The sequence below is a fragment of the Pseudophryne corroboree genome, chromosome 2, assembly GCF_028390025.1.
Source record: "Pseudophryne corroboree isolate aPseCor3 chromosome 2, aPseCor3.hap2, whole genome shotgun sequence".
NCBI classification, from domain to species: Eukaryota; Metazoa; Chordata; class Amphibia; order Anura; family Myobatrachidae; genus Pseudophryne; species Pseudophryne corroboree.
Window position 1 is genome coordinate 96,807,702 of NC_086445.1, and position 15,809 is coordinate 96,823,510.

General features: G+C 49.9%; 1 protein-coding gene across 3 annotated transcripts in view; it reads left to right on the forward strand.

The window, feature by feature from the left end:
* The window catches only part of DYNC2H1 (dynein cytoplasmic 2 heavy chain 1), a 1,021,614-nt gene that overhangs the window by 447,880 nt on the left and 557,925 nt on the right, over positions 1–15,809 (forward strand). For all 3 annotated transcript variants that reach the window (XM_063951545.1, XM_063951543.1, XM_063951544.1), the window contains exon 63: positions 11,030–11,139. In XM_063951545.1, the coding sequence (XP_063807615.1) occupies positions 11,030–11,139 (110 nt within the window). The remainder of the gene's footprint in view (positions 1–11,029; positions 11,140–15,809) is intronic.

The window sequence follows — 15,809 nt, forward strand, 5'->3', positions numbered from 1 at the left end:
CCTGGTGTGCACTGGCTCCTCCCCCTATGACCCTCCTCCAAGCCTCAGTTAGATTTTTGTGCCCGACCGAGCTGGGTGCAATCTAGGGGGCTCTCCTGAGCTTCTTAGGAAAAGTTAGTTTTAGGTTTTTTATTTTCAGTGAGACCTGCTGGCAACAGGCTCACTGCAGCGAGGGACTAAGGGGAGAAGAAGCGAACCTGCCTGCTTGCAGCCAGCTTGGGCTTCTTAGGATACTGGACACCATTAGCTCCAGAGGGACCGAACACAGGCCCAGCCTCGGAGTCCGGTCCCAGAGCCGCGCCGCCGGCCCCCTTACAGAGCCAGAAGCAAGAAGAAGTCCGGAAAATCGGCGGCAGAAGACATCAGTCTTCACCAAGGTAGCGCACAGCACTGCAGCTGTGCGCCATTGCTCCTCATGCACACCACACGCTCCGGTCACTGATGGGTGCAGGGCGCTGGGGGGGGGGGGGGGGGGGGGGCGCGCCCTGAGCAGCAATATGAACACCTTGGCTGGCTAAAATACATCACATATAACCCCCAGGGCTATATGGATGTATATTAACCCCTGCCAGATTCCTGAAAAAAGCGGGAGAAAAGTCCGCCGAGAAGGGGGCGGAGCCTATCTCCTCAGCACACTGGCGCCATTTTCCCTCACAGCTCCGCTGGAAGGACGTCTCCCTGACTCTCCCCTGCAGTCCTGCACTACAGAAAAGGGTAAAACAAGAGGGGGGGGGGGGGGGCACTAATTAGGCGCAGTATAATATAAACAGCAGCTATAAGGGGAAAAACACTCTGTATAGTGTTATCCCAACATATATATAGCGCTCTGGTGTGTGCTGGCATACTCTCCCTCTGTCTCCCCAAAGGGCTAGTGGGGTCCTGTCCTCTATCAGAGCATTCCCTGTGTGTGTGCTGTGTGTCGGTACGACTGTGTCGACATGTATGAGGAGGAAAATGATGTGGAGGCGGAGCAATTGCCTATAATGGAGATGTCACCCCCTAGGGAGTCGACACCTGAGTGGATGGGCTTATGGAAGGAATTACGTGAAAGTGTCAGCTCTTTACAAAAGACGGTTGATGACATGAGACAGCCGGCTACTCAGCTTGTGCCTGTCCAGGCGTCTCAAAGACCATCAGGGGCTTTAAAACGCCCGCTACCTCAGATGGCAGATACAGACGCCGACACGGATACTGACTCCAGTGTCGACGATGAAGAGACGAATGTGACTTCCAGTAGGGCCACACGTTACATGATTGAGGCAATGAAAAATGTTTTACACATTTCTGATAGTACAAGTACCACTAAAAAGGGTATTATGTTTGGTGAGAAAAAACTACCTGTAGTTTTTCCTGCATCTGAGGAATTAAATGAAGTATGTGATGAAGCGTGGGTTTCTCCCGATAAAAAACTGATAATTCCTAAAAGGTTATTGGCATCATACCCCTTCCCGCCAGAGGATAGGGCACGTTGGGAAACACCCCCTAGGGTGGATAAAGCGCTCACACGCTTGTCTAAACAGGTGGCACTACCGTCTCCTGATACGGCCGCCCTTAAGGAACCGGCTGACTGAAAGCAGGAGAATATCCTAAAATGTATATACACTCACACGGGTGTTATACTGCGACCAGCAATCGCCTCAGCCTGGATGTGCAGTGCTGGGGTGGCTTGGTCGGATTCCCTGGCTGAAAATATTGATACCCTGGATAGGGACAGTATATTACTGACTATAGAGCATTTAAAAGATGCATTTTTATATATGCGTGATGCACAGAGGGATATTTGCCGACTGGCATCAAGAGTAAGTGCGCTGTCCATATCTGCCAGAAGAGGGTTATGGACGCGGCAGTGGTCAGGTGATGCTGATTCCAAAAGGCATATGGAAGTATTGCCTTATAAAGGGGAGGAGTTATTTGGGGTAGGTCTATCGGACCTGGTGTCCACGGCAACTGCTGGGAAATCCACATTTTTACCCCAGGTAGCCTCTCAACATAAGAAGACGCCGTATTATCAGGCGCAGTCCTTTCGGCCCCATAAGGGCAAGCGGGCAAAAGGCTCCTCATTTCTGCCCCGTGGCAGAGGGAGAGGAAAAAGGCTGCAGCAAACAGCCAGTTCCCAGGAACAGAAGCCCTCTCCCGCTTCTGCCAAGTCCTCAGCATGACGCTGGGGCTCTACAAGCGGACTCAGGCACGGTGGGGGCCCGTCTCAAGAATTTCAGCGCGCAGTGGGCTCACTCACAAGTGGACCCCTGGATCCTTCAGGTGGTATCTCAGGGGTACAAATTGGAATTCGAGACGTCTCCCCCCCGCCGTTTCCTAAAGTCTGCCTTACCGACGTCTCCCTCCGACAGGGAGGCGGTATTGGAAGCTATTCACAAGCTGTATTCTCAGCAGGTGATAATCAAGGTACCCCTCCTGCAACAGGGAAAGGGGTATTATTCCACGCTGTTTGTGGTACCGAAGCCGGATGGCTCCGTGAGACCTATTTTAAATCTAAAATCTTTGAACACTTACATACAGAGGTTCAAATTCAAGATGGAGTCACTCAGAGCGGTGATCGCGAACCTGGAAGAAGGGGATTATATGGTGTCTCTGGACATCAAGGATGCTTACCTCCATGTCCCAATTTACCCTTCTCACCAAGGGTACCTCAGGTTTGTGGTACAGAACTGCCACTATCAGTTTCAGACGCTGCCGTTTGGATTGTCCACGGCGCCCCGGGTCTTTACCAAAGTAATGGCCGAAATGATGATACTCCTTCGAAGGAAAGGAATTTTAATTATCCCTTACTTGGACGATCTCCTGATAAGGGCAAGATCCAAGGAACAGTTGGTAGTCGGAGTAGCACTATCTCAAGTAGTGCTGCGGCAGCACGGTTGGATTCTCAATATCCCAAAATCGCAGCTGATCCCGACGACACGTCTTCTATTCCTAGGGATGATCCTGGACACAGTCCAGAAAAAGGTGTTTCTCCCGGAAGAGAAAGCCAGAGAGTTATCCGAGCTAGTCAGAAACCTCCTAAAACCAGGCCAAGTATCAGTGCATCAATGCACAAGGGTCCTGGGAAAAATGGTGGCTTCCTACGAAGCAATCCCATTCGGCAGATTCCACGCAAGAACATTCCAGTGGGACCTGCTGGACAAATGGTCCGGATCGCATCTTCAGATGCATCGGCGGATAACCCTGTCCCCAAGGACAAGGGTATCTCTCCTGTGGTGGTTGCAGAGTGCTCATCTTCTAGAGGGCCGCAGATTCGGCATTCAGGACTGGGTCCTGGTGACCACAGATGCCAGCCTGCGAGGCTGGGGAGCAGTCACACAGGGAAGAAACTTCCAGGGCTTGTGGTCAAGCATGGAGACATCACTTCACATAAATATCCTGGAGTTAAGAGCCATTTACAATGCTCTAAGCCAAGCAAGACCTCTGCTTCAAGGTCAGCCGGTGCTGATCCAGTCGGACAACATCACGGCAGTCGCCCACGTAAACAGACAGGGCGGCACAAGAAGCAGGAGGTCAATGGCAGAAGCTGCAAGGATTCTTCGCTGGGCGGAAAATCATGTGATAGCACTGTCAGCAGTGTTCATTCCGGGAGTGGACAACTGGGAAGCAGACTTCCTCAGCAGGCACGACCTCCACCCGGGAGAGTGGGGACTTCACCCAGAAGTCTTCCACATGATTGTAAACCGTTGGGAAAAACCAAAGGTGGACATGATGGCGTCCCGTCTCAACAAAAACTGGACAGGTATTGCGCCAGGTCAAGGGACCCTCAAGCAATAGCTGTGGACGCTCTGGTAACACCGTGGGTGTACCAGTCAGTGTATGTGTTCCCTCCTCTGCCTCTCATACCCAAGGTGCTGAGGATTATACGGCGGGGAGGAGTAAGAACTATTCTCGTGGCTCCGTATTGGCCAAGAAGGACTTGGTACCCGGAACTTCAAGAAATGCTCACAACGGACCCGTGGCCTCTACCTCTGAGAAGGGACCTGCTCCAGCAGGTACCCTGTCTGTTCCAAGACTTACCGCGGCTGCGTTTGACGGCATGGCGGTTGAACGCCGGATCCTAAAGGAAAAAGGCATTCCAGACGAAGTCATCTCTACTTTGATAAAAGCCAGAAAGGATGTAACCGCAAAGCATTATCACCGCATCTGGCGGAAATATGTTGCGTGGTGCGAGGCCAAAAAGGCCCCGACGGAGGAATTTCAACTGGGTCGATTCCTGCATTTCCTGCAAGCAGGAGTGTCTATGGGCCTAAAATTAGGATCCATTAAGGTCCAGATTTCGGCCCTGTCGATTTTCTTTCAGAGAGAACTGGCTTCAGTGCCTGAAGTCCAGACGTTTGTTAAGGGAGTGCTACATATACAGCCTCCTTTTGTTCCTCCAGTGGCACCCTGGGATCTGAATGTTGTTTTGGGTTTCCTAAAATCACATTGGTTTGAACCACTCAACACTGTGGACTTAAAATATCTCACATGGAAAGTGGTCATGCTGTTGGCCCTGGCTTCAGCCAGGCGTGTGTCAGAATTGGCGGCTTTATCCTGTAAAAGCCCTTACCTGATTTTTCATACGGACAGGGCAGAATTGAGGACTCGTCCTCAATTTCTCCCAAAGGTGGTTTCAGCGTTTCATCTGAACCAGCCTATTGTGGTACCTGCGGCTACTAAGGACTTGGAGGACTCCAAGTTGCTGGACGTTGTCAGGGCCCTGAAAATATATGTTTCCAGGACGGCTGGAGTCAGAAAATCTGACTCGCTATTTATCCTGTACGCACCCAACAAGCTGGGTGCTCCTGCTTCTAAGCAGACTATTGCTCGCTGGATTTGTAGTACAATTCAGCTTGCGCATTCTGTGGCAGGCCTGCCACAGCCAAAATCTGTAAAAGCCCACTCCACAAGGAAGGTGGGCTCATCTTGGGCGGCTGCCCGAGGGGTCTCGGCTTTACAACTTTGCCGAGCTGCTACTTGGTCAGGGTCAAATACTTTTGTGAAATTTTACAAATTTGACACTCTGGCTGAGGAGGACCTGGAGTTTTCTCACTCGGTGCTGAAGAGTCATCCGCACTCTCCCGCCCGTTTGGGAGCTTTGATATAATCCCCATGGTCCTTACGGAGTTCCACGCATCCACTAGGACGTCAGAGAAAATAAGAATTTACTTACCGATAATTCTATTTCTCGTAGTCCGTAGTGGATGCTGGGCGCCCATCCCAAGTGCGGATTGTCTGCAATACTTGTACATAGTTATTGTTAACAAATCGGGTTATTGTTGTTGTGAGCCATCTATCCAGAGGCTCCTCTGTTATCATGCTGTTAACTGGGTTCATATCACAAGTTGTACGGTGTGATTGGTGTGGCTGGTATGAGTCTTACCCGGGATTCAAAATCCTTCCTTATTGTGTACGCTCGTCCGGGCACAGTATCCTAACTGAGGCTTGGAGGAGGGTCATAGGGGGAGGAGCCAGTGCACACCAGGTAGTCCTAAAGTTTTTCTTTTGTGCCCAGTCTCCTGCGGAGCCGCTATTCCCCATGGTCCTTACGGAGTTCCCAGCATCCACTACGGACTACGAGAAATAGAATTATCGGTAAGTAAATTCTTATTTTTAGTCAATGATAGTTAAGAAAGAGTGCATTTAGTCAGGGTTTTATAGTACAATTACCCTGTGATATACATCCAGTTCTTACTGTGTACTGTTATATCTACTGTTATATAGCTGTGTAAGCTAGTCCAGTGCAGCAGTATTGTCCGTAAAATAACCTCTGAATTGTACAAACTGTGACCTTCTGTGTGTGCATTTGATAGCTGAGTGTTGTCCATCTCGTGTCTTTTACTCAACCTGCTATCCCTATATTCTATAACCTGAGGGAGCTTGGTGCGTCAGGTGTTATCTAATATAGGATTTTCACAAAGATATACTGTATTACGTATTTTTCTCTGTGATTTGGTCACCATATCTCTCCTTTATCTCTGCTGGTGCTGACTACACTGCACAGGGGTTTGGGTTTGGGATATTGTGCTGCTGTTAATTGTACTGTGTTACCTCATACTGCAAGTTATATCATATCTGCTTCTAAAGGGGGTCGGTTCTGGGGCGGAAGACACTGCTGGTGTTGCTGAAGCCACAGGCACATATGAGGAGCTTATAGCAGCTGTGGGCTCTGGTTCTGGGGGCTCCTGGCCCCCCAGTGGGACTGTGGCAACGGGGGCACATACTGACCCACCGTGGGCCGCTTTTTCCATGCTTCTGCATACGCTAGTTCATAAACTAACACCCCCTATGGGACCCCCAATGCCGGTACAACCGTATGTGGTCCCTGCAGCTACCCCGCCGTGGGCGAATGATTTATCTGCTCAATTAAAAAGTCTGACCAACGCTCGCCTAAGTCCAAGAGGTCCTCTAAGCAAGCGCTCGTCTCCTCACAATCCACTGCTCTCACTGACACCTCGTCTGATGAGGACGGCACTTACACTGACCCCACAGGTTCTGACTCAGATACGGCTGATGGGGAGGGTAGTTCACATGTGGATGTTCCTGATCTTTTGGAGGCTATTAAGTTAATTCTGCAGATTACGGATGATCCCGAGCCATCCGTGCCTCCTAAGAAACCAGATAGGTTCAAGCATCAGAAGGTGGTTAAACAGGTTTACCTCACTTTGATCACCTAGTGGATATAGGTCAGGAACCCTGGGAAAATCCGGGTACGAAGTTTGTGCCGCAAAAGAAGATGCTGGCTCGCTATCCCCTCACGCCAGAGCTGTCTAAGAATTGGGAAACACCTCCTCCAGTGGACTCGCATGTGGCTAGGATGGTGGTTTCCTCAGCTCTACCTGTCACTACCAACACGTCTCTGAAAGAGCCTACGGATAAATGTGTGGAGGGTTGTCTAAAAGCGATTTACACCCTCATGGGTGCTGCACAAAGGCCTACTATTGCAGCTTCATCGGCTGCTGAGGCTATTGAAGCATGGGCCTTGGAGTTAGAAGCTGAAATCTCCTCTGACCATGCTAGACAATGCTTGTCATATATTGTCACAGCTTCTCGATATATTAAAGAGGCGGCTTCTGATGCCGGTATCCTGGCAGACAAGGCCTCTACTACGTCAGTCTTGGCTCGCCGGATATTGTGGCTGAGATCCTGGTCTGTGAATCTGGACTCTAGAAAAACCCTGGAGGTACTCCCTTTCAAGGGAGATATTCTGTTTGGGGAGGACTTAAATAGGATAGTGGCTGACTTGGCTACTGCCAAAACTGCCTGTCTACCTAATACCGCTCCTTCTGTGTCGAAGGCTAAAGGTACGTCCTTTTGCCCCTTTCGTCCTTCAGGTAAAGCAAAAGGTCAGGCGTACCTTAAGCAGGCCCGCACTTTCAAACCTGGTAAGTCGAAGCCCAAAAGAGCCTGGGCTGCCCGTCAGCCAGCTGCCAAGACGATAAGCCTGCCGCATGACGGGGCGGGCCTCCCCCTGGGGATCCCAGGGTGGGGGGCCGGCTTCTAGGGTATACCCAGGAATGGTTGAAGACCACTTCAGATGCCTGGGTACGGGAAGTCGTCACTCGAGGTCACGCCATTGCCTTCAAAAACCGACCCCCTCATCGATTTTGCCAGACAGACGTCCCTTTGGACCGGACAAAGGCAAAAACTCTACACTCGGTGGTACAGACCCTCCTGGATACAGGAGTCGTAGTACAGGTGCCTCTTGCTCAGAGGGGCCGGGGGTACTATTCTCCGCTGTTTCTAGTCCCGAAACCGAATGGGTCCTCCCGGCCCATTCTCAACCTCAAGGCATTGAACAGGTTTGTGAAGATTTCCAAGTTCCGTATGGAAACCCTTCGCTCTATAGTTCTGGCCTTGGAACCTGGGGACTACATGGTCTCCCTGGACATACAGGATGCTTACCTGCATATTCCTATAGCAGTGTCACATCAACAATACCTGAGGTTTGCTATTGGCAACATCCATTACCAGTTTCGGCGTTACTTTTTGGTTTAACAACGGCTCAGCGAGTCTCTACCAAAGTTATGGCGGTGCTGACGGTGGTACTCCGCCTTCAAGGGGTCAGGATACTGCCGTATATGGACGACTTGTTAATCCTGGTAAATTCCACAGATCTTCTCCTGTGTCATCTGGATATGACGGTCCGGTTTCTACAAGCCCAAGGGTGGCTCATCAACTGGAAGAAATCCTCCCTGGTCCCTGCTCATAGCATGGTGCGCCTGGGAGCGCTGTTAGACACTCACAACCAGAGGTTGTTCTTGTCTCAGGAGAAAGTCCTGAAGCTTCAGGACAGGATTAGTTGCTTCCTTTCTCGTCCGCAAGTGTCGATACATTCGGCAATGCAGGTGCTGGACCTCATGGTGTCAGCATTCGACATGGTGGAGTATGCTCAATTCCATTCTCGCCCCCTCCAGAAGTTGATTCTAGCCAAGTGGGACGGCCTGCATCACCGGAACAATGATCTCATTGACTCCGAAGGTCCGTCTGTCCCTGCTCTGGTGGCTCCAGGACCAACAATAGTGCAGGGGCCGTCTCTTCTGGATATCCAACTGGGTCCTGTGACGACAGATGCCAGTTTAAGAGGTTGGGGCGCGGTGATGGAGCAGCACTCCTTACAGGGTCGGTGGACCAAGGAGGAATCTCTCCTCTCGATTAACATTCTGGAGTTGCGGGCGGTCTTCAATGCGTTGAACCTGGCCCTGCATTTAATTCTGAACCGTCCTGTTCAAGTACAGACGGACAACGCCACCACAGTGGCTTACGTAAATCATCAAGGCGCCACTCGAGGCCGTTTGGCAATGAAGGAAGCCTCACGGATTCTACAGTGGGTAGAACGCCATCTACCGGCAATATCGGCAATATTCATTCCGGGAGTCCTGAATTGGGAAGCGGACTTTCTCAGTCGTCAGGACGTGCATGCCGGCGAGTGGGGCCTCCATCCAAATGTGTTTCAACTCCTCGTGGAAAGGTGGGGTCTTCCAGATGTGGATCTGATGGCGTCTCGACACAATCACAAGGTTCCGGTCTTCGGAGCAAGGACAAGGGATCCTCAAGCAGCATTCGTGGATGCGCTGGCGGTGCCGTGGAGGTTTCGGCTGCCGTACGTGTTCCCTCCGGTGTCACTCCTGCCCAGGGTAGTTCGGAAGTTCAAGCAAGAAAAAGGAAATCTGCTTCTCATAGCTCCGGCGTGGCCCAGGCGGCACTGGTTCTCAGACCTGCAAGGCCTGTCGTCAGAGCGTCCACTTCTACTTCCACAACGCACAGACCTCCTCGTTCAGGGCACTTGTGTCTACCAGTACCTAGCCCGGCTATCTTTGACGGCGTGGCTCTTGAAGCTTCCGTCTTGAGGGCTAAGGGTTTTTCTGAAGAGGTCTTTAAAACTATGTTGCAGGCCCGGAAACCGGCTTCTGCTAAGATTTACCATAGGGTCTGGCATTCATACTTTGGTGTGCATCTAACAATTATGACGCTTCCAAGTTTAGTACAGCCATACTTTTGGCTTTTCTGCAGCAGGGCCTAGATTTAGGCCTATGTCTGGCCTCCCTCAAGGTTCATATTTCTGCCTTGTCGGTGTGGTTTCAGAAAAGAGTTGCGACCTTACCTGATTTGCATACCTTTACTCAGGGTGTGTTGCGTATCCAACCTCCCTATGTCCCGCCTGTCGCTCCTTGGGACTTGTCTGTGGTTTTGGAGGCGTTGCAGGAGCCTCTATTCGAACCTCTTGGTTCAGCTGACCTTAAGTGGCTTTCCCTTAAGGTGGTGTTCTTGCTGGCTATTGCCTCTGCTAGAAGAGTGTCGGATCTGAGTGCCTTGTCTTGTAGTTCCCCATATCTGATTTTTGCCCGTGACCGGGCGGTTCTTAGGACTAGTCCCGGATATTTACCTAAGGTGGTTTCTTCGTTCCACCTTAATCAGGAGATTGTGGTTCCAGCCTTTGTCTCTCCTGATTTGTCTCCCAAAGAGCGGTCTTTGGATGTGGTACGGGCTCTCCGTATCTTTGTGAAGAGAACTGCTTCTATTCGAAAATCTGATTCTCTCTTTGTTTTGTTTGGATTTCACAAATGTGGCTGGCCTGCTCACAAGCAGACCCTGGCCAGATGGATTAGAATGGTGATTGCACATGCTTATGTGAAGGCTGGTCTGTCAGCTCCTGCCCACATTACAGCCCATTCTACTCGGTCTGTTGGACCTTCTTGGGCGGCCCACCGTGGTGCGACCCTAGATCAATTGTGCAAGGCGGCTACGTAGTCCTCCGGGAACACGTTCATAAGGTTCTATGCCTTCGATACTGCCGCTTCCCAGGATGCTTCCTTTGGACGCCGGGTTCTTGTGCCCGCTACAGTGCGTCCCCTCCCATAAGGAACTGCTTTAGGACATCCCCATTGTCCAGACTTGTGGAGCCCAGTGTACCCCGCAGCAGAAAACGAGTTTTATGGTAAGAACTTACCTTTGTTAAAACTCTTTCTGCAAGGTACACTGGGCTCCACAAGTTACCCACCCTGACGCACTTAGCTTCGTTGGGTTGGTATGGCATTAGCCGCTGACACTTCTCTTGTCGTGAGAGTGTGGTGTATGTGGCTACTAACTGTTGTTGTCTCTTTTCCTGCTACTGCATTGGGCTGGTTAACTAAAACTGAGCTCCTGTGCTGGAGGCGGGGTGATATAGGAGGCGGCGCTGTGCATTCTGGGAACAGTCAAAGCTTTGAGTCTGTTGGTGCCTCGGATCAAGATCCTACTCTACACCCCATTGTCCAGACTTGTGGAGCCCAGTGTACCTCGCAGAAAGAGTTTTAACAAAGGTAAGTTCTTACCATAAAACTCGTTTTTGTGGTATATTTAGCCATTCAAGAGCTACATGTATGAGTCTTTTCCCTACAATTAAAACATTTTCTCTACTACAAATAGTGTACATGTCCATAACAAGGGATGATTAGGATTAGTGGACTGTGCACAACAAATGCAGTATACTTCATTTATTTCCTTTTGTGCTTCCAGCTCATTAGCTGAAGAAGAAAAGTAACACGTATTGATTTTCCTGTTTTCCTAGCGTTTGATCTAAAGAGGTTTTTGTCTACGGAAAGCGAGCAACTCATTTGGAAAAGTGAAGGACTACCATCTGACGAGCTGTCAGTTGAGAATGCCCTGGTCATTTTACAGGTAAGCTCTAATGTTGGGTACAAACTTGTAGCTATATCTGCAGATCAGTTCATCTGCAGATATATCTACAGACGATAGATAGTAGTATGTTTTATGTGTACACACTGCCCGATCCAACGAGACTGGCGTCACGAAACGTAGATATATCTGCTAATCAGTGGATCTGCAGATATACAGTATGTAATGCCGGAATGGACAGTGTGTTGTTGTGCATACACAATGCCCGATCCATCGTGACTGATGTCACGAACTGGGTGGGCATTTACATGCACCCGCCCAGTTCAGCCGTCAATCACCGCTGGCTGCTGCAGCATGTGTACGAACGGGCGGCTGACCGCCCGTACACACACAACGATACACCAGTATATCTGTAGATATATTGGTCATCCTGTGTGCTGCATGGCCAACGCGATATGTCTGTGAACGACGGCATTTACAGACATATCATTGGTACACACTGGCCGACAGGCCAGCGATCTATCGGCCAGTGTGTACCCAGCATAACACTACAGAGAGTCTGTATTTATATTTATTGTGCAACTAATTACTAAGAGCATTTTATTTATACATATAGAGCAATTATAACTGCGGCTGCAGCACTTTCTGTGTAAAAGGAACAGACTGTTCTCTATAAAACAAATAATAATAACCAATGTGCATATTTATTTGTTATGTACAGATGTGGCCCTTATACACCAGTGCTTTTTGGGCCATATGGCACGAGGCGCACAGTCTGACTCATACGCATAGATATTTGTTGTCATCTGAGGATAATTGTATGTGGACACATCTGCATGTGTATAAATATTATATATTTTTTTATGTCATAATGCAACACTTATAACACTTATAACACTAATACACGCGGGAATACACGTTTTGTTTTTTTATTTGCGAGTAAATTTGATTAATTTCACAGACACAAAAAGTATAGCAATATGCGATGACAATAGACATCATTACATGTAGGCAAGAACAGAGTGCAGTGGCCAATGAACATAACAGTGTAAAGAGCCCCATACACTAGAACGATGTGTCTGAGGCTAAAGTCAGATGCGATTTCCCTTGAACCGCCTGGCAGCTTCCCGGGCGGCAGGATCGCATACGATACATCGTATGCGGTCCTTTTGCATACGATGTATCATATGCAATCCCAGCCATGCCTGCGAGATCCGACATATCACAAGTGCAGCACTAACGACCTAGGGGCTCCGATCCGATGCTCACAGGAACGCGCATTGGATCGGATCGGATGTAAAACGCATCCGATTTGCCACTTTTCATACGATTTATCGGCCCGAAAGGATGAAATCGGGCATTATCATTCTAGTGAATGGGGCCCTTAAGAGGTCCAGAGCAATAGTGTGGAGAAACAATGGCACTGGGTAATATAAGTGTTCTAAACAACATTTCTCTTACGTCCTAGAGGATGCTGGGGACTCCGTAAGGACCATGGGTATAGACTGGCTCCGCAGGAGACATGGGCACTATAAAGAACTTTAGAATGGGTGTGCACTGGCTCCTCCCTCCTCCAGACCTCAGTTAGATCCTGTGCCCAGAGGAGACTGGGTGCATTACGGGGGATATCTCCTGAGTTTCTCTGTAAAAAGAATTTTGTTAGGTTTTTTATTTTCAGGGAGCACTGCTGGCAACAGGCTCCCTGCATCGTGGGACTGAGGGGAGAGAAGCAGACCTACTTAAGTGATAGGCACTGCTTCTTAGGCTACTGGACACCATTAGCTCCAGAGGGTCGGAACGCAGGTCTCACCCTCACCGTTCGTCCCGGAGCCGCGCTGCCGTCCTCCTCACAGAGCCGGAAGATAGAAGCCGGGTGAGTATAAGAAGAAAGAAGACTTCAAAGGCGGCAGAAGACTTCAGTTCTTCAGTGAGGTAATGCGCAGCAGTAATGCTGCGCGCCATTGCTCCCACACACACACACAACAGCGGGCACTGTAAGGGTGCAGGGCGCAGGGGGGGTGCCCTGGGCAGCAATTAATAGCCTTAGGGGACACTGGCAGATGTAAATAAACTGCGGAGGCAGTATATTATTAACCCCCGCCAGTTTTTTGATTATTTGAGCGGGACCGAAGCCCGCCGCTGAGGGGGCGGGGCTTGATCCTCCAGCACTAACCAGCGCCATTTTCTCCACAGCACATGCAGAGAAGCTGGCTCCCCGGACTCTCCCCTGCTGAACAAGGTGACAGAGGGCAAAAAAGAGGGGGGGGGGCCCACTTTTTATTGGCGCAGTGAGTGTATATTTATATATTTATATAAAAGCGCTTTTTGTCTGGGAATTTGGTTTCCAGTGTCAGTTGGCGCTGGGTGTGTGCTGGCATACTCTCTCTCTGTCTCTCCAAAGGGTCTTATTGGGGAACTGTCTCCATATAGATATATCCCTGAGTGTGTGGGGGTGTCGGTACGCGTGTGTCGGCATGTCTGAAGCGGAAGGCTCATCTAAGGAGGAGGTGGAGCAGATGATTGTGGTGTCTCCGTCGGCAACGCCGACACATAATTGAATGGATATGCTGAATGTTTTAAATGCAAATGTGGCTTTATTACATAAGAGATTGGACAAAGCAGAGTCCAGGGATACAGCAGGGAGTCAATCCATGGCTTTGGCTGTGTCACAGGGCCCTTCTGGGTCTCAGAAATGCCCACTGTCCCAAGTAGCAGACACTGATACCGACACGGATTCTGACTCCAGTGTCGACTATGATGATGCAAGGTTACACCCAAGGGTGGCCAAAAGTATTCATTATATGATTATTGCAATAAAATATGTTTTACATATTCACAGATGACCCCTCTGTCCCGGACACGAGGGTACACATGTTTAAGGAAAAGAAACCTGAGATAACTTTTCCCCCATCCCATGAACCAAATGAATTGTGTGAAAAAGAGCTGGAATCTCCAGACAAGAAACTGCAGATTCCCAAGAGAATTCTTATGGCGTATCCTTTCCCGGCAAAGTACAGGGTACGGTGGGAATCCTCGCCCAGGGTGGACAAGGCTTTAACGCGCTTGTCCAAAAAGGTGGCGCTGCCGTCTCCAGACACGGCAGCCCTCAGGGATCCTGCTGATCGCAGGCAGGAAACTACCTTGAAGTCAATTTATACACATACGGGTGCCTTGCTCAGACCGGCAATAGCGTCGGCTTGGGTTTGTAGCGCTGTGGCGGCTTGGACGGATACCATGTCAGATGACATTGATACCCTGTATAGGGATACCATGTTATTGACCTTGGGTCACATTAAGGACGCAGTCCTATATATGAGAGATGCTCAGAGAGACGTTGGCCTGCTGGGTTCGAGAGCCAACGCAATGGCGATTTCTGCTAGGCGAGCCCTGTGGACCCTCCAATGGATGGGTGATGCCGACTCAAAGAGGCATATTTTGGTTTTGCCTTACAAAGGTGAGGACTTATTTGGGGAGGGTCTCACGGACCTGGATTCCACAGCTACGGCAGGTAAATCTACTTTTTTGCCTTATGTTTCCTCACAGCAAAAGAAAACGCCGCAATATCAGATGCAGTCCTTTCGGTCGCATAAGTCCAGAAGAGGTCGGGGCTCTTCCTTCCTCGCCAGAGGTAAGGGTAGAGGGAAAAAACTGCCGGCTACGGCTAGTTCCCAGGAGCAGAAGTCCTCCCCCGGCTAAATCCACTGCATGACGCTGGGGCACCGTGGAGGGAGTCCGCTCCAGTGGGGGCACGTCTTCGACTCTTCAGCCACGTCTGGGCTCAATCAGAGGTGGATCCCTGGGCAATGGAAATTGTATCCCAGGGTTACAAGCTGGAATTCGAAGACGTGCCTCCTCGCCGGTTTTTCAAATCAGCTTTACCAGCTTCTTCCCCAGAAAGGGAGATAGTTTTAGCGGCAATTCAAAAACTGTGTCAACAACAAGTGGTTGTCGAGGTTCCCCTAGTACAACAGGGGAACGGGTACTATTCAACCCTATTTGTGGTCCCGAAACGGGATGGCTCGGTCAGACCCATTCTAAATTTAAAATCCCTAAACCTGTACTTTAAAAAGTTCAAATTCAAGATGGAATCCCTCAGGATGGTTATCTCCAGCCTGGAAGGGGGGATTTTATGGTCTCACTAGACATAAAGGATGCATACCTTCATGTCCCCATATATCCTCCTCATCAGGCGTACCTGAGGTTCGCTGTGCAGGACTGTCATTACCAGTTTCAGACGTTGCCGTTTGGGCTTTCCACGGACCCGAGGATTTTAACCAAGGTAATGGCGGAATTGATGGTGCTCCTGCGCAGGCAGGGAGTCACAATTATCCCGTACTTGGACGATCTTCTGATAAAAGCGAGATCGAGAGAACAGTTGCTACAAAGCGTGTCGCTCTCCCTAGGAGTGCTGCAGAAACACGGCTGGATTGTCAAGCTACCAAAGTCGCAGTTGGTTCCAACGACCCGGTTGACTTTCTTGGGCATGATTCTGGACACGGAACAAAGGAGGGTTTTTCTCCCGGTGGAGAAAGCCCAGGAACTCCAAAACATGGTCAGAGACCTGTTGAAACTGAAAAGTGTGTCGGTACATCAATGCACTCGAGTACTGGGAAAAATGGTGGCGTCCTACGAGGCCATTCCCTTTGGCAGGTTTCATGCGAGTACTTTTCAGTGGGATAAGTGGTCCGGGTCCCATCTGCACATTCATCAAA